Here is a 25,373-nt window from a genome sequence, read left to right as displayed (position 1 = left end):
AGCTGAGCACAAAGGGAGAAGATGTGGGGGGAGTCAAGGAGCAGGCGTGGAGATATCTAGGGCTGAGTGTGCCAGGCAGACACAACAGCAAGGGTCAAGACCTTGAGGAGGGGACATTCTAGTATGTTCGAGATGACCAGTGTGGCTGAGTGAGGGTGTGAGTCAATAAAAGTGATACCTGCACAGTGGACCAAATTCCGAGAGGGCCTGGCAGACGAAAGGCCTTTGGATTTTACTCTGCTGAGCAACTGGAGGATTTTGAACAAAGGGGCCCCATGGTCTGACTTAGGTGTAAAGGCTCACTGGGGCGCCGTGTGTGGCACTCACCTGAGGAAAGGCCGCAGTGGTTGGGCCCGAACGTCACAGAGGAGGCGCTGAGAAGTGGCCAGATCCTAGAGGCATTAAATCCGGAACCAAGATCATTCGCTGCTGCAGAGCAGATGGGGCACGTGGAGGAGGAACGGAAGGCGGCCCTTGAAGGCGTGAGCCCTGGAGGACGGAGCAACCAGGCATATGATGAGGAGCCTTCAGAAGATACAGTTCGGGGGGAAGATCAAGAGCAGTTTGGACAGCGCAGTGCCTCCCAGGCATCCTCATGGCGAGGCTGTGAGCGGCAGGGTGTCCACGGGGGCTGTTGGGGAGGGGGGCTGGCTGGGCAGTCTCAGGTGGGAGTCAGCATATAAATGCCACTGGAGTCATGGGATGAGGCGTTTACAGAACAGAAAGTGGGCAGAGACAAGAGGAGCCACACTGAGGAGCGGCCGGAAAGAAGAAAATCCAGGGAGCGCGGGGCCCTGCAGGCAACGTTTAAGGAGGGAGCAATCAGCTGCGTTTGCCTCGGATCGAGGGAGACGGGGCTGGGGGCTGCTCTTGAATTTTCCAGTTGGAGGTCACTAGGAAACCTCGAGAAGAGCCAGCGTCTTCGGGAAGCTGTGGGAACGAAAGCCTGATTGCAAGGGACACAGAGTGGGAAAGAGGAAGTGGAGAAGGGAGTCCAGACAAGTCTTTCAAAGAACTTTGCTTTACGGGAAAAAGAGAAAGGCAGGCACCGTAGAGGAGGAAGAGAGGGCAAAGGATTTGATTTCTAAAAGGTGAAATAAAACAGTATGTCTGTAGGGCTGTCAGGAGGTCCAGTGGAGAAGGGAAATGGATGTGCAGGACGGGAGGATCGCGGGGCAGGCCCCTGAGTGAGAGCAGAAGGGCTGGCGAGGAAAGAGGAGGATCGGCGGCCCCCAGGGCACCCGGGGGGACAGGCAGGGAACAGCACATGGCACAGCAGGTGAGGCGGCTGCCCTTCCTGAGTGCCTGTTTCCCAGGAGCAAGGTGAGAGCAGAGATACTTTTTCTCCCCTACTGAGTCCATTGTAGCAAAAACAAAACCACACTGACTGGTTAGCTCTTATCTGTTAGATACACTGTTGCGAGACAGTGTAAGGCAACTGCTTTCCAAGGCACAGGGGGCACATCAGAGCAGTCCCTCGGCCTCAATGGGGCAGGACATCCCAAAAAACATTTGCCAGGATCGGGGCTTCAGACGGCCGGGGCGGCTGCTGGACGCTCTCCTGCTGCCATCACCAGCTCCGGTCTTGCCCCACCTCTGGGCCTTGATCCGGCTCTGCCCATCACAGCCTCTGCCCCCTCCCAGAGGTGAGCACGGCTCTCACTTCTCACCAGGGACACAGGGTGACTGCTTAATGAGCACGAGGTTGCTTTTTAGGGTGAAGTTATCGAGATAGATTGCGATGATAAACAACTCTGTAAATATGCTAAAATTCATTGAATTGTACACTTAAAAGGGATGAATTTTATGGTATATAAATTACATCTCAATAAAGCTGTTTTTAAACATAATTAAAAAATAAAATTGAATGGCTAACACATGATGGGCTTCTGGAATAAAAGGAGCCTTTGTTTTTACATGGACAGTCTCAGAGGATCTGAGCCACCCTGACTTGTGTTTAGAGCTCAGAGCAGGCTGGGAACAGGGCAACTGAATCAACCTGGCCTTCATCTAATGCTGACGCAGGCTCACCAAGGTGATTCAGGCTTATGGCTCCAAGTTGTCCTAATAAAATGTTGGGCAGGAAGGGATGGGGACAGGTGGTGTACGGTTGCCACAACATTTGAACATTTGTCCTGCTGGGGGAGCTCAGTGTGATCTGCTTTGCGGGAGGGCTTCTTCCGTTGGCCAGGGCTGGGGGGTGGGGGGGAGGTGCTGGTGCATCAAGAGTCCCTTCTCTTCTGCAGCCAGGCAGACCTGTCTTCAAGTCCTGCCTCCCCCATGTAGTACTTGTGGGACTTTGGACAAGCTACTTCACCTCTCCTAGCCTCAATTTTCTCACCTATAAAATAAGCATAGTAATAGCATCTGCCTCATAAGGTGCAGATTAAAGAGGGTAATGTTAAGCTCAGTGCCTGGCACATAGTAAATTCCCCAAAACTGGCAGCTGGGACTACTCAGTAGTAGTGTTACCATCCTGGCTCAGACTGCCTCCTGACTCAGCCTGACAACAATGGCAATATTCGTACCAGCTGTTTACAAGGAACTAGCAGATCTGATACTATTCTCATTGCCTGTTTTTCATTTATCTGATTACAGTGATCTAAGTGTTGTCTCTAACAAAAATGAGTTGCTATTATTTTGTTGCAGACAGTTGCATCTATAAAAAGGTTTGCCCATTTAATGGGGGCTCTTTTTTGGTTCAACCCTCTGCGTCAGATTTCCAGTTCTGTTGGAACCAGGCTCCGTACGCAATTGGTAAGAAAAGCCTTTATCACTTCCCCCTTCCCGCAGAGATCCGTCTGCATGGTTCAATTCTATGTAGGCAAACTCGCTGGCTTACTGCTAATTGCCCTAAGTTATGTGAGTATGAGAATACTCAGAGTGTTCTTTCTCTATCTTGTTGTCCTTTTGGGGCCCCTTTTGGGACTACTGCACTGTTCCTCCCAGTTCTGAGCTCTGAGCAGGTGAGCATTTGAGAACAATTAAGTCTTAGCTTTCAGGACTTGGATAATCTTTCAGGATCGTGTCGTTTCTGGGCCTTGCTTTCTTTTTTCTAAAATTCGAGAGCAAGATCTCCAGCCTTAAAACTCACATTCAATTCAGCGCCGTCAGCAGCTTGAAGGCCTAGAATCACAGAAACTCGGGTACTCTGCCTGCCACGGAGAGGTCTGCCCCTGAGTGGTGGCGCTTCATTTCCACGGCTCAAGATCCACAGCTGGGCATCTGCCTGGCAAGGATCAGAGCAGAGCCAAGAATGTTCGAGTTAGTGCTGTTTTCCTCAAAGTACAAGTATTTGTTGACAGGTAGACATCGTAGAGTCTTGAGAGGAGCAGGGGCACCAACCCAAATACCAGGGGGGCTGGTCAGGCTTCGATAACTGATCAGATGTGGCACAAAAGAGAGGGAATAGTTGAAAATGGCTTTCAGGTCTTGAGCCACACAATGGAGGTCACTCAGACCCCAAAGCTGGAGGTGCAGGTGTGACAGAGCCACCAGGGTGAGGCCAAGTGCGTGGATGAGCTCATCAAGGACAGTGGAGCAAACGGGCCAGTGGGAGGCCGAGTGAGAGCAGGAAGTGGCCAAGGGAAAAACAAAGGGTGGGGTCACAGGGCAACCAGGGTGGCTGTGGGGCCTGGTAGTCAGTGTCCTAGAAATGAACTCAAGACCTTTAACAGATAACTCAGTGAGCCCCAGGGACACTCTAAGGTACAATGAGGAATAAGGCACAGCCCCCACCCAGACAGACAGGCCGGGAGTGACTATGTGACAGGGATGAAGAATGGGTAAAGGCACAGGTTAGGCAGAGGGGCATGTGTGTCAGGCTGCAGTCAGGACAATCGGGGCAAAGTTGCAGGCCTTGGGCAGGTGAGCTTCCAGAAGGTCAGGTTGTAGGGCTGCATAGCAGACAAAATGGCCACAGAAATGGAGCAGAGCACCTGTGTGAGGCAGAAGCTTGGTGAGCAAGGGGAGGCTGTCTTTTGAGTGAGGGTGCCATGCCCTGGGAGGGACGAAGAGAAGCAGCCAGAGGGATGGGAGACAAGGAGTTTTCTGGAGAAGCAAGGGTGAGTGTGAGACAGTTGTACCTCCCAGCCACAAGCCAGTGGGCTGGGAGTGACACGCCACTCCCTTGCAGTCTGCGCCTTCCCATACCTCCTGGCCTTCACCACCGACTCCATTGAGATCCGCCTGGTGGTGAATGGGAACCTGGTCCACACGGCAGTCGTGCCTCAGCTGCAGCTCGTGGCCTCCAGGGTGAGTAGAACTGAGGCTTTATTTCCGCTGGAGGGTCTTGCAGAGCTCCAAGCACCATGAGGGTTCACACAAGCACTGTCACTCCTCTCCATTAGCTGGGCTCATGGTGACAGCACCACTCGTGTGGCAAATGGCCAAAAGGAAGATGAAAAGGCCCCACACGGACCCTCTGGGTTTTCCAGTGTGGCCCCCTTGGGCTTGAGAACATCCCTCCTGAGCTGGATGAGAGTGTTTGGTGCTGGTGGCAGTTGGGGAGCCTCATCTGGGAGGAGGAATCTTCCGGCAGGGACTGAGCAGTGACTGCTTTGTGGTCAAGTCTAGGAAAGGAGATGAGCAATACTGCTTTCTGCCTCTGTGGCATCCCACCCTCTGTTTGAATCTGTTCCCCATGAAATAGGGCTACCTGAGCAATCCATGTTGGTAACACAGAATTTGAGTGAGAATGAAGATGACCTCCCCAGGTGTCTTCTCTCCCTGGCCTCGTCCTCACCCCTCCTGCATCAGCCCCACACGGGCCTGGCTGGGTGGTCCCCCTGCTGTACCCCACGTGGCGTTTTCTCCATCTGGCACGCTTGTGTCTGCCTTCCTTGCTGAGCTCTGACAGCAGGGACTGAACCATCTTACTCACTGACACAGTGGTGTGCTGGTCAGTGTTTAACCACCAGTCCTCCTGAAAGTGGGAGTGCACATGTGCACACGTGTGTGTATACATTAGCTGATTGCAAATTTTACTGATATAAAAATTTAAATAGCATATGGTTTACAAATACTAACAAAATATGTGATGCTTCTAATCTCAAGTCCATTTAGTCATTTGACTCTCACAAGTGCTTTTGTTCATTTTTGCTGAACAATTATCCAGACCCGACCTATGGTTGCAGTTTAACCATGATTTTACAGTTGAAATTAGGTCTCAATACATTAATCCTTTTTCCGATGAGTTTGTTGTCATTAAATTATACTATTTCTCACTCTTCTACAAATCATAGTCATTAAACCAAAACGTCTTTCAATTTTAGCACTAGACTCAACACACTTTTAATTGTAATCTATTATTATTGACATGTTTCTCCATCACATTAAGTCTAGACAATCAACAGAACAACAAAATGAGCTCTGATTTGTGGCATCTGCCGGTTTCCATGATTGATTTCAAACTTCCAGTGTGAAGCCACGGACGGCGGAGCAGGGGAGACATGTACAGTATTTCCACCACAGCTGCTCTCCATGTAAACAACCTCGAGAGCAGAGATAATAGATTTGGCAAACTAATTAGGAATGGCTGAATTTTGGTATTTAGTACCTTTATTATTAATAAAGTTTAAGTTCAATAATGGCTGTATTTAACAGCCGGCTTGCAAAATCCCTGCAAATTGGTGCTCACAAGTCAGTATATGCTGGCTCCAGGACGCCACTGCTGTTAACACCAAGCCAGCACATCATGGGTGTGTGTATGGGTGGAGTCAATGAGTGATCCATTTCCCCATCTGTAAAATGGACACGACTGAATCCTAAATCCTTCCCAGTTCTAAGACGGCAGGTGTCTGAGATTCCCATTGGGGAAGTGTGAGGTGTGTTTGTGTATGCAGGAGCTGTGTGGGAAATTGACTCTTTCCCATTGTATTATCAGCTAATAAATGAGGAAAAGCGAGAAAACCTGGATAGTCCCGGCGGGGAAGTAACAGGGCGTGTTGCTGCACTGCCTGCCCCAGGATGCAGCCCCTTGGCAGGACCCGCCAAGGAGGCTTTGCAGTGGTGACAGGAGGGCCAGCGGGGGCAGGACCTATAAGCCGGGCAGCCCGTAACGCTCTCTCTCTCATTCTAGTCGGATATATACTTCACTGCGACCGCCGCTGTGAACGAGGTCTCATCTGGAGGCAGCTCCAGGGGCGCCAGTGCCCATAATTCTCCTCAGACGCCCCCGGGCCGAGATGCCCCAGTGTTTCCTTCTTCCCTGGGGGAAGGTGAAGTCCCATTTGTACTGTCTTATTCATTGATGTTTTTAATCCATTCGGATTTCTCTAGTTCATTCTCAAATTGGCATGTGATTACTGCCTAAGGAAGCCCTATTTATAGCCGTAGGAAAACTTGCCTTCTGAATGCATCGGTTGCCTTCTGAAGAAACCTTGTGATAATAACAAACAGAAATCCCATTAGGAAAACAACTGTTTCACTGGGGAGAAGGGAGTTGAGGGCTATGGAGACCAACGTGCCACAGCAAAGTTGTTTTTCTCCAATGTTAGGGGTATGGTGCATTTTATAGCTAAAGGGACAGAATCATAAAACCTACACATTATGCAGCACACCCAACTTTCCCTCCATCCGCTTTGCCCAGGAGTCTCAGAGGCCTTCGCTCTGAACTCAGTGCTTTTCCCAACTCCTCACCACATCGTCACCCCCACACAGCACAGAGCTCCCCAGGCAGGGCCGCAGGGTGTGCCCGGCTGGCAGCTGTTCTGACTACTATTCTGTGCAGCTGTCACCAGCAGTGGGTGCCTTTTATCCAGTTCACCCACGAAAACGATGCCCTGGAAACCCAAAGGCGTCAGGCACCTCCTCTACATTGTTCCTAGTGAGACTTGGGAGATCAGGTGGAGACGAAAAACCTTCCTTCATGCTAACTATGCCGAGGAACCAGGATTTATCCTCTTGGAAAGAAGATGAACTTTCCTCAAAGTTCCAATGTTCTTTTCTAAATCATATTTCAGGTGAAATTCAGTCAAAAAATCTGTACAAGATTCCTCTCCGAAACCTTGTTGGCAGAAGCATTGAGCGACCTCTAAAATCGCCTTTAGTCTCCAAGGTCATCACCCCGCCCACCTCCATCGGTGTTGGCATCGCTGCCATTCCTGTCACTCACTCCTTGTCCCTGTCCCGCATGGAAATTAAAGAAATAGCAAGCAGGACCCGCAGGGAACTACTGGGTAAGGGCTCTCAATTTTTGTGTTTTCACTGTTTCTAAACGTATCAGCTGGTTTTTTCTTTGGATATTAATCATTCTCAAAAACAATGAGTTAAAAAAGAAACCTTCCCTTTAGCAGGGATTTATAAATAACTTATAGTGCACCTATACCACGGAACACGATACAGTTTACCCACCAACGACATGTTCATCTCTATCCATCAGTATGGGGAAAGCTTTCCAAACCATGTAAAGGGGGAAAAGGCAGTTTGTAAAATAGTTTGTCTAGTCTGATACAATTTTTTAAATTATAAGTATCTATGTATGTATGAGATCCTCGTGAAGTGTCTAGAAGGACTTATATCCTGCGGTTCTCAAATAACATTTCATATTTATATATCCCCCAAAGTTGAAATTGACCATGTTTTTTACATATTTGTGGTACAGCTATCACTTCTCCCAGACCAAGAAACACAGAGCGCCACGATGGTTGTGAAAAGGCAAGACCGTTTATAAGATGCTTGTTCAGAATGGTGCAAACAGGTTGAGAGAAAGCAGAAGTGATGTGTTAAACCAGTAAGAACTGGTTTGAAAACTTGACTTGAGATCTGCATGGCACCAAACAGCGAGGACAGCCCACCTTAGCACATCCCTGCCTGCAGGGATGCTTCCTGAGCAACTGGGGACAGAGACTTGGGCACCTGACAGGGCAGGCATGGACACTGGCAAAGTCTGTTGGTTTGGGAAGCTGGTGCCTCCCTCTGTGCTTTTAAAATGTGCACACTGCTGTTTTTAACCCACTATTCCCTATGGAAGCTTGACCTGCCGACCGCTGTGCTTTTCGAAATTGAACCTCAGTTGGAGAATTAGTTTCCGGTAGCAGAGTTGTAGATTTTCTCTCCTTCATTAGACTCTTCTGAGTATCTGTTTATGTTTTTATACAATGTGCACATTCCTTATAAACCAGAAAAAAAAATTTCCACCAAGAAAACCAATTATTTAAAAATACATACGTTATCATCTTTCTCCTTGACCCTCTCCCATTAATGCACCAATACCCAGCCAGGAAAAAACAGTCAGGTTTTTCGGTGGTAAAAACCCTCTGACCTATGATTCTCCCCTGCAATCCAGGCCTCCCTGATGAAGGTGGAGCCAGGTCAGAAGGAGCACCAAAGCCCAAATCAAAAGCCCGGAAGCCAAGGATAGAAGGAAGCCAAGGAAGCCCCAAGCCAGGGACAGTGAGATCAACGAGCAGCGACAGGTAAGGAGGGATTGGCGCCCGCAGCGCTGCTCAGGGGGTGGCCCTCTCGCGCACGGCATCGCCAGGAGGCCCTTTCTGCTGGCTGATGATCCACGGGCTGACCGCTCTGGCCAGCCACACAGAGGGTCAGCAGAAGAATGAGGGGTGCCATCCACCCCACTCCCGGGTCAGCGAGGGTCTCGAACACGAGGAAAGGCTGAGCCAAGTCTTACAATCAATTGTGCATTAGCCTAGCGGTGAGAGGGGCGACACTCACACTTCCATCAGACAGACTTGTACCCAGTTCCTACTACGTGACAAGGGCCCTGCCCTCATGAACTTGACATTCTAGTGTGGGCTCTACATTTACAAGAAACCTGTAAACAAAGTAAATCATTTCCAGTAGTGACCAGTGCTGTCGGGAAATTTAAATGAAGATAAGTGATGGGGAGTGGGGTGAATAGGTCTACTTTCTGGGACAAGGGTGTCAATAGGCTTCTTTGAGGAAGGGACATTGAGCTGGCTTAGGGTTAGGGTTATGAGCTTTGAATGAATGAGAAGGAGCTAGGGAACAGCCCCTCTAGGAGTGGGAACAGCAGGGGCAAAAGCCCTAAAGCAGGCACAGTGTGGCCTGTCGAGAGAGGGAAGAGTGGATCACAGAGAACAGAGCCACGAGTGTTGTGAGGTCAGGAGTGGCCAGAGGCTGGGCCGGGGGCTTTTCCAGGCTGAATGAGTACCTGTTGAATGAATGAACTCCCTGAATTCGGTCCAGTTGGTTCTGCAACTTTCAAGAGAACAGCCTGAGTGCAAGAGAAAACAGGGGTAAGGGTGGGCTGGGGGAAGGCTGGAGAGATCAGCAGGACCAGGGCCTGTAGTCCTGTCAGTAGGAGTGTCAGCCTTAGCCTCAGGCCATGGGGAGCCATGGAACATTTTAAGCAGAGTGTGTGACATTATCCAGATTTGCACTTCAGAAATATAAATAATGCCTCACAAACATGTGCTGTGTGTCACCACTGGCTTTTAAAACTTGTAACGATCTATGAAGTATGACTGTCTGATTGTAGAGTGCAAGCTCAGGGGTGACCCCAGCACTTACCCTTCTCCACCAGAATGGATAAGGGTGGAGGGAAGACAGGCTCAGGAGCTAACTGAGCAGGAAAATGCCAGACAGTTTAGCCAAACCCTACCTTGGCCTCTTTCCTCTGTAATCCAGCGGTTCAGTGTTGCTCCCCAAGGTGCCTTTTACAGTGACTTCTGTCTTCCAGGATTACATCCGGCTCCCTGGAAAGTCCTTCCACTTCAGAAGCCAACCCAGAAGGGCGTTACCACTCAGCAGGCCCCGACCAGGACCCTGTGGCTGACAGAGAAGGCAGCCCTGTCTGGGGCAGCAGCCCCTTTCAGCTCACAGTGTCCTCGGATGAAGACATTATTGACTTGAAGTAAATGGAGTCCGAATCCAGTTGGCCATCTTTAATTTTCTTACAGAGGTTTATACTCTTTAACCAGTTCTGACATCATTTCTCAACAAAATGTGGCTTTTAGCCTGTCTGTGATCTATTGGACCAAACCTTCTGCCCACTTGGTCAGTTTGGGTCACCCTCCAACGTCCGGTGCCATCTCTCTAGACCTTTGTTTCTTTCTGTTGAAGAACCATCGTCTCCTTGTAAGAAAGGTGGTAGATTTCATTGAGGTTTTAGATCAAAACTTTGAATAAATCAAAAATGTTCATTCTTATTTACTGCAACCTTCTCTTATATATTTTATATACTTAGATGGAAGTTATTTTTTCATTACCAGTTTGACTTATATAATATTTCTTTTGTAAAGAAAAGCCATTGCTTCTAAAATTTATAAATTTTCTTTCTGCACCGTTGGCCCAGATGGCTGACTCAGTTCACTGTGATAAGAACCAGCTGCATTCCTGCCTATAGACTTTTGAGAAAAACTGAATGGTCAGCTCTTGGAAGCTCCTGCTTCTTTTTCTTTCTTGTGTTTCACAAAAAATAATAATAAGGCATAGGAGCTGTTAAGAGTCTTAAGATTATTTTGTTTGGTTTCATTATTACTCTGAAATCACATAACCAGAGAACAGTTACTCCTTATCATCAAAATTATCACTCTCAACTCCCCTCTTCTCGTCCCAGTCTGCCGTGCTCTTTCACAGGAACCAACTGACCTTCCTTCCTCTTGACATGTATCTGCCTTTCATGGCTCTCTCCTCAAAGTGAGAAAAAAAATGTGGGTTTGACCAAAAGTGCAAATGAAACAGTGAAATGTTGGCCTCTAGCCAGTGGAGACCATGGGGAGAAATCTAGTTTCACTGACACTGTAAAAGTTTTAATCTGTGTAAAGAAGGTAATTTACCTTTGGCTTTAGTCTGACAGATTCCATCTTATTATATCTCTTCTTGCATGTACTACCCATCAAAAGAAACTTTAAATCATTTCCCCTGTTAAAGCGGCTCCGAGTTCTCTATAAGTACAGAGAGTGTGTTTGACATGACCTTCATCTACCAGATTTTACAGAAGTATGGGTCCTACCTCCTGTGGCCCTTGTGGGGAGAGCCTCCCTCTCTGTCTATGGCACAAACAATTCAACATGATGAATGCAAGCTGAAGGCTGCCTGGTTCCCTTCAGCAGGAGACAAGAGTAACACAGACAGTGCTTTTGGGGTAGAGCCTGGTGGGGGGTTTCTTCTCACCACCTTGCACTCAGCCTTCCCATGTGTCCTTTGCATTTTGTTACGCCCTTTTCACATACAGGGGAGACCCAAGAGCAGTTACATACTGAATCTCCAGCTCACCCAGAGTTTTGTGAATTAGGTTGTATTATGCTTGCTTTTCAAGTTAGGAAACTGAGGCTCAGAAAGAGCCAGTTATTTGAACCTGTGAGTTCTCTGACACCAGAGCTGTGCTGTCTCACCTGTCCACCATACAGAGCCAGGCTGAGTGACTTGTGTCAGTTGGATCTGGCTGGTGTTTTTCATGTTAAACTAAATTGTAAGCTTTAGGAGCTTGTGCGTGTGTTTTTCCTGTCATTTTTTTTTCCCTGAAGTTCCTTCTCAGCCTGAAATAAAAAAACCAAGGGCTAGTTGGACTATATTTCCAAAGAGATTGGCAGCATCAGAGCTACCCCATGATTTGACAAGAGTCAAAGATCTGAGGAGTGAATATAGAAAGGGCAAGAGGTGGGTCCTATTAATCAGACTGATGGTGCTTAGCTTATAAAATGGAGGGCAGGAGGCTGCTCTGGCAGCAATACATGCTTTTGAAGGCCAAGAAGTGAACAAAGGAGGGAGATAGCTAGGCAGAGGACGGGCTGGTGCTAGCTGGGCTCACTGGAGCATCCTGTCTATATAGCTCTTCTCCATACCCACTGCCTGAGTTACAAAGTAGACTAACTGAGGCAGTTTGTCCATGGGGCTTGAGGTATTCAGCCACTCTACAAACACCAAGAGCCCACTGTCTGGATGGGGAGGTCACATCCAGTGGGAGAGAAGCGATCCATCACAGAACAGTGATAAGTGCTGTGATAAGAATTTATAACGAGCACAAGATACTCAGGAGGTTGCCTTATTCTTTAAGATAATACAGTCAGGTGACTGCACTGGGTCAAAGAACTGTGGTAATCATACTGGCTAGTATTTTGAGTGCTTTGCAGGTGCTTAGTCTTTAATATACATTGCCCCTACTCAGAAGTCTCCTGAAAGATAGATATTATCATGCCCCCCTTACAGATGAGGAAACAGGCCCAGAGGGGGATTAGAAGGCAAGCTTCTTACTCTCTTAGTGCGGATTCTTTCCAGAATTATACAACACTCCACCGCAGCTGCCTGTACCTGTACAGAGAGTGTTGGGTACAAATGGGCAGATTCTACAGAGCCCTGACCTCATCATCCTTCCCCCAGCAGTGACTTAGGTGCGCATGTAGCGACTGGCTATTAACTTCCTCAAGCAATTCAAAGTCAGGAGGCATTCAGATGAAGATTCAAGAGTCAATACTGCCTGTGAAACCATAGTAACTTAACAGGGAGAGTGGAGTACACCATGTAAGCCCAGATCAGTGACACATGGGCGGCACAGGAGACCCCACCCCACACAGGTTCTCGGCACATGGAGGTCCCGGTCGTCGTCGGCTCCGTAGCCTTCAGAAAACTGGGGGCCTCAAGTGGTGACCCGCACGGAGGCGGGTGGCGGAGAGCCAGGCCACGCTCCCGCCCCCAGCGGCCCTGCTGGAGTGCCGGGCCAAGCTCTGCTCCTCAGAGGAGAGACAGCGACTCAGGACAGTCGTTTGGAGACCTTCCGTCTTGCGGCTCTCGGCAGGCAGAGGTGGGCCGGGGGAAGGGGCCAGACACCTCTAATCCACGCCCCACGGCAGCGATTAACGCCCAGTGACGTGCAAACCAGACCAGAGAGCACGGCTGCAGCGATCCTTGGGGGCCGGAAGTCCTGTCCACCGCCCACGTGCTCCGCCTTCGTCCAGCTCCCAGACCCATTGGTTGAAGCTAGATTGAGAGGCGGTTCCAGGCGCAAGTGCAGTCTCCGCCCTCCTCCCTCATTGGCTGACTCGATTTGAGGCCCCTACTGACCCCTTATCTCCGGGATAGCGCAACACTTCTATTGGGTAGTTGTCTCCTCCCACCTATACATCGGGCAGCTCAGTTTGAGGGGCGGTTCCAGTGCGCATCGCCCACAGGCTCTTTGCTTCCATTGGTCTGCTTTGATTCGAAGGGCGGTGCCTAGCGCATACGTCAACCCTGTCTTGCGTTCCCATTGGCTGCTCCCAAACGGCAACGTTCCCATCCCGCCCCAGAACGGCCCCTCGCCACCCATTGGCTGGTTCTGCCGCGAAAGGCGGGTACCCGCCGCACACGCGGGACCCTTGGCAGTTCGGGTGTCGGCGGCTGGAGCAAGCGTTGGCTGTGGGCATGACGCCTGACGACGAGGAGACCCAGCCACTTCTGGGGCCGCCCGGCGGCAGGTGAGCGGTGGGGGCGCAGGCTTGGGGGCGCGGCCTCACCGCCAACGCCCAGGCCGGCCCAGCTCAACGACCGACCTGTTCCCTCAGCGCTCCCAGCGGCCGCCGCGTCTTCCTGGCAGCGTTCGCCGCTGCCCTGGGCCCGCTCAGCTTCGGCTTCGCGCTCGGCTACAGCTCCCCAGCCATCCCGAGCCTACGACGCGACGCGCCCTTGGCCCCGCGCCTCGACGAGGACGCCGCCTCCTGGTTCGGGGTGAGGCCTCGGGGTCACCCTCCTGCCCGCCTGGGACCCCCATCCTCCCACCCTTAAGACGGGCGCCGGGACCCCCCACGCCCACCGCCTCGGACGCGCGATCGGACCCTCCCCTACTTTGCTTCCACTGGGCACTGAGACCCTCCGCCGAATACGTCCCGGTTCCCCTGCGAAGGGTTCATCCTCTTCCCACCGAGGTCCCTGGGGTGAGGTGGAGGGCGAAGTTGGGCCTTGGCCCCCTGTCGCCCCCTCTTTAACCGGTGGTCGCCCCGGTCCTTAGGCTATCGTGACCCTGGGCGCCGCGTCGGGGGGCGTACTGGGCGGCTGGCTAGTGGACCGCGCCGGGCGCAAGCTGAGCCTCCTGCTCTGCACCGTGCCCTTCGTGGTCGGCTTTGCGGTCATCACCGCGGCCCGGGACCTGTGGATGCTTCTCGGGGGCCGCCTCCTCACCGGCCTGGCCTGCGGGATTGCCTCGCTTGTGGCCCCGGTGAGTGTCCCCTAGCCTTCGACCCTGGGACCGAGGAGAAGGAGCAGAACTGGGAGTGTGGTTCTCCTTGGCTGTGGCTTCCTAAGTGCCTGGCACCGTGCCCCTTACCTGCTTACCCTCACAGCAGGCCTTGGAAGGAGCCACAGTTAATTATCCCCATTTTCAGATGAAGTGAGCTTCAGAAACCTGAAGTCCTTTGTCCAGGCACAGCTACTCAGGGTGAAGCTATTACTCCAGCCCAGGATTGGACCACTTAATCGGGCCTCTCTTTTGCTCTACAAATAAGGATGGCCTCTGTGCGTGGTCAACAGAAGCCTGGCAGTACGGCTTAAATCCCCTGTTGTCATTCAGACCACTGCATACAGTTCAGGAAAATCCTGTTCTGGTTTTCCCTGAGGGTGAAGGCTGCTCGGACCTGCTGCTCCCCTTGGCTGCTCACAGAGAGGTCCTCCAGCCGCTTCCCTGCGTCTTTCTGGGGCCCGTGATTCAGCACTGCCCAGACTGACTTTGGAGCTGTCCTCCACCTGAGTGAAATCCCGGCTCTGTCACTTAGTGGGGCACAGCCCCTCTGTGCCTGTCCTCCCCCACGAAATGGGAATAGTGGCATTAGCTCAGGCAGTGGTTGTAAGGATTCAGGGAGACGGCGCCACCTGCAGCCCCGGGCCTGCCATGGCTTGGGGAAGGACTGTGGCCGCTGAGGTGGTTGCGTGACCGGTGAACTGCTGCTGCCTCCGGGCTTGGATAATCAACTGCCCACACCCCAACCTGGTCGAGATTGAAGGCAGAGTCCTGGGTCACCCTTTGTACCTGTCACTCATTTCACCTGCATTTGCTAGGCAGCAGGCCGCAGCTGCACTAGACTTGTTTTGTTTTTTTCTGGACAGAAACACGCCTGTCTTAGTTTTGGCCATAAGATATGGAATAACCTAGAAACATGGCAAGGTCTTTTTGGCCCCTGAGCCGAGAGGAAGAGAGCAATCATAGATGAGGACTGAGGTGAAGAGTTCCTGCCTTCACTCCAGGGGCACCACTCTAAGTGCGGGCCTCAGGCCAGCAACCTGCATGTCACCTGGAGCTAGTTAGAAAGGCAGGATCTTGGGCCCCACCACAGACCTATTGCATCAAAATCTGCATTTTTTCAAGGGGCGTCATACACTTACATGAAAGTTGGAAGAGCTCTGTGTCCCCACCCACACCCTCCCCTACACACACACACATACACACAGCCGTGTGTTTACCCTTAATCCCCTTTAACCACCCGCTGCAGATCACTTGGTGGGGGGCAGGAGGGATGGGGAGGGCTCTGCTGACCTGCAGTTAGAGGCCCACCAGGCCTGCAGCAGTCCCAGTTGAGGCGCTCCTCAGCTCCAAATGACTGAGGCTTTTCCATTTTACTTAGACCCCAAGTAAAATCTCATCTTAATTGCCCACAGGTCTATATCTCTGAAATTGCGTACCCCACAGTGCGGGGCCTGCTCGGCTCCTGTGTGCAGCTGATGGTCGTCATAGGCATCCTCCTAGCCTACCTGGCAGGTAGAGTTTTCACATTATCTCTTGCTCCCTGTTGATGGCCATGAGGTTGCTTTACAGCTATAGAAACTGAAGTTCAGTGGGTCAGGGACTTGCCTGAGGTCACACAGCCAGTGCCAAGGTACCAGGTTCCCAGATACCTCCCTGAGGCCCTAGGATGTGTGGGTCTTGTGACTTAAGTTGCAGGGAGAACTGGAGAAGGCAATATGCTCATCTTGCCGGGGCAGAAGCCCATTCTAGGGGTGTGGGGAGGACAACTGATTAGTCAGTATCTCACTGTGTAGTGACAGAGGATTGCAGGGGTGGGTGGGGCACCCCAAAAATCTTCAGCCCAGGCGCTCAGAGGTGCCAAGTGGTCTCCTTCAGAAATATCAGGACCAGATCTGCAGCATGAAGGAAGAGGGTTCCAGGGAACCCACAGGTCAGACCTGGAGGCCAGCATGAGGAGGCTTCCGGTGGCAGACCTGTTTCACCACAACTGGGGTAGAAAGAGGACAGGCTTCAAATCTGACAGTCGCAGGTTAAGGGACAGCCACTGCCATTTACCAGCTGTGTGACCTTGGCCTAGTCGCACCACCCCAGGAGCTTCGCTTCCCTTGTCTTTAAGTGGAGAAAACTCCACCTAGTCCAAGGCTGTTGAGGGATCAAATCAAGTGACACATGAAAAATGCCTGGCTGCAGGGCCCACATGAAAATTATGAAGAGATGACAATTCTGAGACCCATGGGGGACGGGGGCCACAGGGGCTTGATGGGTCCGACGGGCTGTGGCACATGCCCCCAGTTCTTCAGAGCAAATCACACGTGGGTCCCAGGTCTTTTGTTTTTTTCCCCCCTTAGCGCCCTGACTCTAACTCAGAATGCTGCCAGCAGTCTGGCCACAGGGGCCCAGCAGTGTGCCAGCTCTCCTGCCACATACAGACGCTGACATTTAGGACAGACGTGGGTTCAACTCCCATAGAATTGCCTCCAGTTCATCATGATCTGCACCTTCACTGATCAGTTTCGGTATTGATCCACTGGTGTTCAGTGAAAAGTCTCCCCAACCCTGTCCTCCTTCGTCTCCGGAGGAACCAGCCTTGCGTACTTCTTGGTGGCCTTCCGGAGTCTGTGCACATATGAGGACTGGACCGGGCATTTTTATTCTCCTGCCCCTGACTTTTAGACAAATGGTACCATGTCATACCACGTCAGTACATAGTGATCACCTTGTTCTTTTTTTTAATGGCTATATAAGTATTCACTGAGCAGACGTAGCATAATGATGTACCTACCACTGTTTCTACAACATGTATCAACACTAATAATGACAATGTCAATAACAGACACAAGGGTAGCCATGTAGAGGTAGTGAGGTCCCCACCCTTTAAGCTGAGTCCTGGGGTTGGCAAGAAGGTAGGTACTCCCCAGAAAGACCCAGGCTGGCTCACCTGACACCCCTCCCACCAGGCCGGGTGCTGGAGTGGCGCTGGCTGGCTGTGCTGGGCTGTGTGCCCCCATCCTTCATGCTGCTGCTGATGTGCTTCATGCCCGAGACGCCGCGCTTCTTGCTGACTCAGCACAGACGCCAGGAGGCCATGGCCGCTGTGCAGTTCCTGTGGGGCTCTGAGCAGGGCTGGGAAGAGCCACCTGCTGGGGCTGGGCACCAGGTGACGGGCCGGGCACCAGAGCTGAGGGAAGTGACAGTGAGGTATGGCCCCTTCACACCCAGGAGAGGCCGGCACACACTGTCTGTCTCACGCAGTGGGACAGGGCCCGGGTCAGTGTTGTCCTGCCGAAGCTTCACTGCTCAGCTGGGCCCTAGGCTTAGAGCTCACTGGGAAAGCCTCACCGCAACTGTAGGGTCCCACAAGGAGAAAGGCTGGGTGGGTCAGAGGGAAATGCAGGTGCAGACTTGAGGACCTAGACTGGGAAGTGGGGAGTCAGGCCAGGCACTGAAACGAGTCTGTGCCACTTACCTGCTGTGTGACCTCCTCCTTTAAGCCTTAGTCTCTTCCTCTGTAATAGGGGAGCATAGCAGTGCCTGGTTCCGGCGGGAAGGGTTCAGAGGGGCCAGGGCCTGTGTCAGGGAGTTCTGGAGCCCCTGGCGTTTGGCCCATGTAACTCTGCGGCTCCCCGACAAGTCAGGAAGGGGTGGCTAAAGTAAGGGGAGAGCTGTCTGTGAACCGAGGCCAGGCGGGACAAGGAGCCCAGGCTCACTGCACCAGGCCTCAGGACCGGGGGCTCAAAGCTGGGTGCCCCTCAGGTCAGAGCAGCACTGACACCCGCTGTCTATCTGCACAGGGCTTCCATCTGGCCCTGTTGAGGAATCCTGGTATTTACAAGCCCTTCATCATTGGCATTTCATTGATGGTCTTCCAGCAGCTGTCAGGAATCAACGCTGTCATGTTCTATGCAGAGACCATCTTTGAGGAAGCTAAGTTCAAGGTAAAGAGGTGTCTGCCCCAGTCTGCCCCATCCAGGCAGCACGTGGGTGGGACCTAGTCCTAGGGTCTTTGCCTGACCTGCCTCGGCCCGTCTCCCAGGACAGCAGCCTGGCCTCGGTCATCGTGGGCATCATCCAGGTGCTGTTCACGGCCATGGCGGCCCTCATCATGGACAGAGCTGGGCGGAGGCTGCTCCTGGTCTTGTCAGGTGAGGCCTGTGGGCAAGGGCTCAGCTATGTGCTAGCACAGTGGTCCAGGCCAAGCCCCCCAGGAAGGCTGGAGGGTCTTTGCTGAGGACACCCCATCGCGGGAGGAAGACAGCTGGGCAACCCCGAGAGCAAGCCTGAAATGTAACAGAGCGCTCCTGAGCGCGCTCCGGCCCAGGCTTGTACGCACAGCACTGCTGCAGCCCACCTTAACCCGGGCAGCGAACCTCCACAGAGACGCCAGCGCGGCCCCTGTTTGCAGTGAGGAAACTAGGGCTGGGGAGGTGGAGTGACTCAGAAACTGCTGTTTTGGGCAAATGACTTTACCTCCCTGAGCCATTTCCCCCTATGAAATGGGGGTACTAGCAGCCATCATGAGGGTCGATGGTCTGTGTCAGATGGGCCTGCTGGGGAGAACAGGTCCAGAGCACTGCTGCTCCCTGGCCAGGGAGGGGCTGCTTCCCGGAGCTGCTTGGAGTGCCAGCTGGGGCTGGCATGGCTGCTGCCCAGTCAGGGCTCCCGGGCACTGCTTGCTGCCCCTGTCAGAGGCCTCTGGCCACACTGCTGTGCCCACACTGCTGAGACCCTGCCACCGCTGCCCTCTGCCCACAGGTGTGGTCATGGTGTTCAGCACCAGCGCCTTTGGTGCCTACTTTAAGCTGACCCAGGGCGGCCCCAGCAACTCCTCGCACATGGAGCTCTTGGCGCCCATCTCAGTGGAACCTGCCAGTGCCAGTTTGGGGCTGGCCTGGTTGGCAGTGGGCAGCGTGTGCCTCTTCACTGCTGGTAAGAGGGGATCTGGGGGAGGAGGGGGGCAATGGACACATGTCACCCTCAAATTCCTATGGCTCCCAGTACGTTCCTGCCCAGTCCGCCTCTCCATCACATGGGTCCCACCTGAGTGTTCGTGGCTCTGACCGCATGCCAGGCAGTCTTCGCCCTTCTCTGCCCCTTCCACTGAATCCCCACAGCCCTCTGAGGTAGCCCCATCATTATCCCATCCCACAGAGAAGAGGCCGGACTCAGAAGAAGTGAAGGCACTGGCCTGAGACCTCACAGTAGGCAGGTGCTGAGCTGCCGGGCCCAGACCAGAATCCAGGCCCCCTCACCCAGCAGCCCTGCACAGCTTCAGCCCAGGGGGTCTATAGAGAGCAAAGGGTCTGGGCTCCGTGGGCTCTGATGCCTGTTTCTCTCCTGCAGGCTTTGCTGTGGGCTGGGGGCCCATCCCCTGGCTCCTCATGTCTGAGATCTTCCCTCTGCACGTCAAGGGCATTGCCACTGGTGTCTGTGTCCTCACCAACTGGCTCATGGCCTTTCTGGTGACAAAAGAGTTCAGCAGCCTCATGGTGAGTACAAGCCCTGAGGGTCAGCAAAGAGCACTTTTTGGAATTACTCTCATTGCAGAGACTCAGGATCAGTGGCCTTGTGTGGGCGGAGGCCCCACCAACCTGGGACACTGCTCACCTTGGTCAGGGTCAAGGCGAGACAGGCCAAGGTGGGTGAGGCACCCAGGCTGTGACCACTTGGTAGCCTTCAGGCTGCCTGGGTGGAAGTACAGCAGGGCCGGCCTTCCCCACTGGGTGCTGGGGACACAGCCTGGGAAGTAGGGCTGTGTAGGAGGAGCCCTCCCGGGCTTTGGAGTCAGCAGGCCTGGGCTCCAGCTGCACCTCAGGCACTTGCCTGCCATGTTACCTTGCTGTGTTGCTCACCTCTGAACCAGCTTCCTTGGCTGAGTGGAGGAGGGTAACAGTACCTTCCTCTTAGGGTTGATGGGGATATGAGTTCAGTTCTGCATTTTGCCGCCTTCTCTTGGATGGACTGACACATAACATGTGGTCCCTCCCACGCCAGTGCACAGGGGTAGGGGGAATGTTCAGGCCTGTTCATAAACCAGAGACAGCAATGAATGAGATGGACAGGGTCCCCTTTATGACAAGGGCTGGGACAGCAGTGGACAGTGGTGGGAGGATGAACCACCGGAGGCTGGTCCAGAGATGGGGGAGGCAAGTCAGGAGAGGCATGGATGAGAGGGCCGGCCTGGGGTCTGTGCAGGGCCTGGCCCCCCATTAGCACGTTGGGAGGACCAGGGCAGAGGCCTGCAGGTGGAAATACTGGGGGCCTGGGGGGGACAGACAGCAAAGGAGCGAGGAGGTGGTGACCCAGGGTACAGCATCCAAGAGGCCAAGAAAAAGGCTTCAAGGAGGAAGGGAGAGTCACCACGTCCCAGAGAAAGGGGCTGAGAAGGGGGGGCTTTGATTCTGGCCCCTGGGAGGTCACTGGGCTGGGCTGCATGGGTGGACAGGCTCAGACCAGGGTCGCTGCTCACTCCTCCCTCCACGCCATGGGCCCTGCATGTCCCCGTGTGCTCACACCACCCCATCTCAGCCTGCTGGGGGCTCGGCATTCCTCCCAGCACCGAGAAGAGACTCCCCTGGGGGCAGGGACCTGAGGGCAGGGTCAAGGCTGAGCACAGAGGCTGGGGCTATGGGCCCTGTGGTCAGCCCTGGGGCACAAGTCCAGCTGCCACTTGATAGCAGGTCTCTGACCTGCAGGCGGTCATTGTGTCACAGTGAGCCTGAGTTTCCCCAGCCACACAACACCCACATGGGGACAGTGCTCGCCTAGGCTTCCAGGTGGCTTGCCACACCCCCCTCCACTGCCCTGGCCAGGCGCCCCCGACCTGCTGCATTACACATGGCCTCCCTTCTCTCTGCAGGACGTGCTCAGGCCCTATGGTGCCTTCTGGCTCGCCTCTGCCTTCTGCATCTTCAGTGTCCTTTTTACTTTGTCCTGCGTCCCTGAAACCAAAGGAAAGACTTTGGAGCAAATCACAGCCCATTTTGAGGGGCGGTGACAGTCCCTTCCCATGAGCGACTGACTCTCCTAGCTGGGACAGCTTTGGGCTGCAGAGGGGATGGAACCCACCTATGACTCTGAGCTGGGCCCTGCCTGCCCCCAGGGAGCTGGGAGCCAAGACCCAGGACGACAGCGCCTTTCAGCCTCATCCTCCAGGATTCCTCCTTCCTCCCCAGCTCCGCAGCCCCTCAGTCCCCTGGGCCAGCTCCCCCTGCTGCTCGTTGCCTCTGGAAGAGGCGACATCTCTGAGGGGCCTCACTGCCCTGCTCCATGAGCCATCTCAATCTTGACTTGAAAGTGGTGGTGGAGGAGGGTGACTCGGCTCCTCGTTTTCTGGAGATGCCTTTGGAGGCAGGTGATGGCCTGTGGTTGCTCCTCTCATGTGGCTGTGTCATCAGGAAGGAACCTCGTTTGCCAAATAAAGATTTGACTCAGAAAATCAGGTCCCGCCTCTTCATGTGAGCCGCTGGCCCTTGGAGCAGGGCATTTCCCTACCTTTCTGTAAACAAGGCTTCCTGCTAGGCTTTGCCAAGAACATCTGTGGATTTACATTCTTGTGGGCAGCGGGGCTTTCCCCTGGCACTTGGAGGTCATTTCCGGCTCCTTGGGCTCAGTCCCTGGATCGTTAACCATCTAATCTCGTTGCACCCAAAAAAGCCTCTCTTTTTCTATTGACTTAATGGAACCAAAGTCTTTTACAAATTATGTAAGTAATATATGTTTATTCTAGGGAAATTGGAAAACATTTATTTAATATAATCTTTTATCAGTTAGCCTTCTGCTAGGGACTCTCCTAAGCACTTTACAAAAATTAACTAATTTATTTGGGTAAATAATAATTCACAGCTGGACCTTTCCAGAGGTAACCTCTGGTAACAGTTTGGTTCTATCTTGAAAGATCTCCAAGCATACGTGCATTTAGCATCACTACAGAGAAGCAGGAGCCGTATTTCCCATTCTGTGACCTGCTTTCTTCATTTCCCGGGTGGTGCAGCCCAGTGCGTGCCCACCTTGGCATCTTCTTATAAGCCTCATAATGAGACCGGGTAGTTGGGGGTGGAAGTGTGGTGTGGTTGAGGGTGAGCAATGGGGAGGGCAGGACTCCAGGTTCAGTTTCTAGAAGATCCTGCAGCAGCTGCTCTGACCCAGTGACATGTGCTAGTACACAGGACAGCTTTCAGCGTTAGCAAAACCCAGACTCTCTGGGGAATTGCAGAAGTGGCTTTCCACGTGCTGGTGCATCTTTTATGTCAGTAACTGCGTGTCTGCATTCTCATGCTGAGTGGCTCGTTGATCAAGGGCCTCGTTTTGTGGTTGCTGAGTGGAGTGTTCCACAAATGTCAATTAGGTTGTTGAATAGAGTGGTTCAGGTCTTCTGCATCCTTACTGACTTTCGGTTCACTTATTGTATTAGTTCTTAAGAAAGAGGTGTGGAAATCTCTCCACCTGCTAAAGTGGGTCTGTTTCTCCTGGCAGTTCTGTCAGGCTTTGCATCACACACCTTGGAGCTCTATGATGAGGTGTGTGCACATTTAGGATCATGACATTCTCCTGATTGTTTTGTCCTTCGTCATTATGAAATGATCTTTATCTTGGTAATATTCCCTATTCTGTGATCTACTTCGTCTGATATCAATATAACCACTTCAGCTTTCTTTTGATTGGTGCTTTGACAATCATTTAAGATTCTATCTTACTCTCTGTTCCTTTTTCATAGCATCCTATACCTTTCTTTTTGGTGGAAATGCCTTTCTGGGTTTCTCCAAGGATACGTATGTTCATTTTAAAAGATGAGCTTTATTAAGGCTTTATTTACTCCCCATGAAATTAAACAATTGTAGGTATAAAATTTGATGAGTTACTTAGCTTAGCAGAGTGCTTTTTGGAGTCATCCACATTCCATGTTGAGTTCATTTCTTTTTATCGGTGAGTAGCAGCCTGTTAGACATTTGGGCTGGTTCCGTTCGGGGCTATTAGGAATAAAGCTGTTATAAACATTTGCATACAAGCCTTTGCGCAGAGTGGAATTGCTGGTCACGTGGCCAGTTTATGTTTAACTCTTTTAGGAAGCTGCCAGACTGTTTTCCAGAGTGGTTGCACCATTTTGCATTCCCACCAGCATCGCACAGGAGTTCCAGTTGCTTCACATCCTCAACACTCACTGTTCACCACTCTGAATAAAACTATATAATTTAACTTTTTGAAAGTTTTCTGTTCTCTGATCTCCTTGGGAATCAGTTAATCAGGTTATCTTAGTCATTCTTTTGTATGCTGACTCAGTTTTGTTATGGATTTGTTCCCTTCTACACATCTTCACCGTCATTTCAGTAGGAGAAGAAGGTGAATGTGTTAACTTCAATCCACCAGCTCAAAATGGAAGCTTTCTTCATTCTTTTAATGTAGTATTTCTTTACCTTTGGAGTCATGGTGTATGGCAAAGAGTAGATGGTCATATATTTGTTAACTCAACAAATTAAGGCTATCTCATTGTATAAAACATCAGAACTTAAATCAACCTCACATTGTTCCACATTCAGATTCTTTCCTGTTTTCTGCTTATTGATAATCCTGCTATTATATAGATATAGATTTATAGAGAGATGACAGTGAAAATAGAGAAGACACAGAGATGAAATAGAAGAGAGATGACAGAATAGAGAATGAGATGAGAAAGATGGTTAAATTTGTGGGCAAGGAAAACATCATCGTGGCTTCAACCCTACTTTGGCCTCTTTCCTCTGTAATCCGGGAACCAGGAGCCAGTGCAGCATGGTGGGTAAGAGCCCGTGGGCTGAGTTCAAATTCTAGTTGTACTACTCACTCACAGCCTGTGTGACCTGGACAAGTCACTTAACCTCTGTAAGCCTCAGTTTACTGACCTGTAAAATCGGGCATACTGATGCTTCCCCCTCATGGGGGAGGACAAAAGGATCATTACAGGAAGCACTTAGAACAGAGGATGGCACAGGATGAGGGCTCCACTGGTGTCAGCTGCTTCTGCTAGTGGCAATTCTGAGCCTGTGCCAGAGAGGTGGAGGCCAAGGAGAGGGCTGGGAGCTACAGGCGAGACTGGTGTGAGGCTCAAGGGGTGCCTCATGAAAGGACATCTGGAATCTTTGCAGTTTCTCTTTATTTTGTATTTCCTACCCTGCTTCCTCAGCAACTCCTACCTATACCGCCTCTGATTGCTACTAGCACCCAGTCATGGACTGACAGTGGACACACATGCTCTTTAGACTCCCTTGGGGCCTTCCCATCAGAGCACAATGTGCTTCAGGGACCAAGAGCCAACCCCAGCTGACAGCCTATATCTGCCCCAGGAGTCCAGCCCAGCGCTGTCAGGCACAGGACCATGGAGAAGAGGGGCAGATGGAACATCCCCAGGGGACAGGTGCAGCAGAAGCTGCGCTTTATCCATCCCCAGGCAGAGATCTGCTCTGCTCAGGCTTCCAAGTGGAAGCCCAGCTCTCATTCCCGCTCTCATATCTTCTTGGAGAATCCTGGCTTCTGTGAAACTGAGGCAAGTGGCCAGTGGCCATAGGTGGAATTGCACCAGCTGAAGGGTGAAGCAATCTGCTGCCTCCCAGTGTCCACTATGGGGTGAGCACCGGCTGCTGAATATAATTGGTTGCTATGGCCATCACTAAGCAAAGTCTCTTCTGTAGCAAGTAGCTGGTGTTTGGGCTGAGTCCTTGGCTTATTTGCAGTTTGGCCCAGTTCAAAAGTTTTTGGTACCAATGGGTGAGGACATGCACAAGGTCTATCTACCTTAATGGCCTCCAAGCTCCATTTAAAACCCCTTGGCATTAGTGACTCCATTTTATTTCACCTTTCACAAAACATCCCTGGCCACAACACAGAGGTCTCTAAGGGACAGACCATTCTGTAATCTCTTCCCACAGGTGTGCTGATGGAACACTAATAAAGTATGCTTCCGCCCCTAAAATTACTGAAGAAGTTCCCTCCTGATAGATTTTTTATGCTTTGAGAGTTCCAGGCCACCAATCCATGGCTGTCCTGTTCATGCTGTAAAAATGAGTAAAAGAAATCTCACTTAAAATGGAGTCAGAAAGCCCTAAAGGGGTAATTCTCACACGTGTGCCACACATTGCAGCCTGCATTAACCAGCAGGAAGAAGGAAAGTCATTGCTATCTTGACAGGGAGGACACTCCTCTCCTAGGAATTTAAACTCCTGCTTTAAGGAAAGGAAGATCTCTCCCTGCCCCAGCAACTACGCACTAC

The 25,373-nt window shown here is 51.9% G+C and overlaps 2 protein-coding genes across 7 annotated transcripts in view; both read left to right on the top strand.

The window, feature by feature from the left end:
- GARNL3 (GTPase activating Rap/RanGAP domain like 3) overlaps positions 1 to 10,130 on the top strand; it is a 132,729-nt gene extending 122,599 nt beyond the window's left edge. For all 3 annotated transcript variants that reach the window (XM_073224262.1, XM_037008129.2, XM_073224264.1), the window contains 6 exons: positions 2,650 to 2,757; positions 4,136 to 4,254; positions 6,080 to 6,218; positions 6,963 to 7,178; positions 8,288 to 8,417; positions 9,662 to 10,130. In XM_073224262.1, coding sequence (XP_073080363.1) covers positions 2,650 to 2,757; positions 4,136 to 4,254; positions 6,080 to 6,218; positions 6,963 to 7,178; positions 8,288 to 8,417; positions 9,662 to 9,839 — 890 coding nt within the window. In that variant the 3' untranslated portion in view covers positions 9,840 to 10,130. The remainder of the gene's footprint in view (positions 1 to 2,649; positions 2,758 to 4,135; positions 4,255 to 6,079; positions 6,219 to 6,962; positions 7,179 to 8,287; positions 8,418 to 9,661) is intronic.
- Positions 10,131 to 13,216: 3,086 nt separating this feature from the next.
- SLC2A8 (solute carrier family 2 member 8) lies at positions 13,217 to 23,440 on the top strand. 4 transcript variants are annotated; one of them, XM_073224232.1, is made up of 10 exons: positions 13,217 to 13,376; positions 13,464 to 13,626; positions 13,907 to 14,113; positions 15,547 to 15,646; positions 17,092 to 17,291; positions 17,926 to 18,069; positions 18,168 to 18,276; positions 18,887 to 19,060; positions 19,475 to 19,620; positions 23,197 to 23,440. In XM_073224232.1, the coding sequence occupies exons 1-10, from the start codon at positions 13,324 to 13,326 to the stop codon at positions 23,305 to 23,307; spliced, it is 1,407 nt and encodes a 468-aa protein (XP_073080333.1). In that variant the 5' UTR covers positions 13,217 to 13,323; the 3' UTR covers positions 23,308 to 23,440. The 4 variants fall into 4 exon arrangements, with proteins under 4 accessions (XP_073080333.1, XP_017499831.3, XP_017499832.2 ...); XM_017644342.3 differs by lacking the exon at positions 23,197 to 23,440 and adding an exon at positions 21,234 to 21,569; XM_017644343.3 differs by lacking the exon at positions 23,197 to 23,440 and adding an exon at positions 20,991 to 21,569.
- The last annotated feature ends 1,933 nt before the right edge of the window (positions 23,441 to 25,373 follow it).

The sequence above is a fragment of the Manis javanica genome, chromosome 2 (assembly GCF_040802235.1).
Source record: "Manis javanica isolate MJ-LG chromosome 2, MJ_LKY, whole genome shotgun sequence".
Taxonomy (NCBI): Eukaryota; Metazoa; Chordata; class Mammalia; order Pholidota; family Manidae; genus Manis; species Manis javanica.
This window is presented reverse-complemented; position numbering and strand designations above follow the sequence as displayed.

Coding starts and splice junctions, on each gene's coding strand:
- SLC2A8 (XM_017644342.3), top strand. CDS start 13,324: ATGACGCCTGACGACGAGGAGACCCAGCCACTTCTGGGGCCGCCCGGC. Junction 13,627..13,906: donor ACGCCGCCTCCTGGTTCGGG/GTGAGGCCTCGG, acceptor CCCGGTCCTTAG/GCTATCGTGACCCTGGGCGC. Junction 15,647..17,091: donor CCTCCTAGCCTACCTGGCAG/GTAGAGTTTTCA, acceptor CCCTCCCACCAG/GCCGGGTGCTGGAGTGGCGC.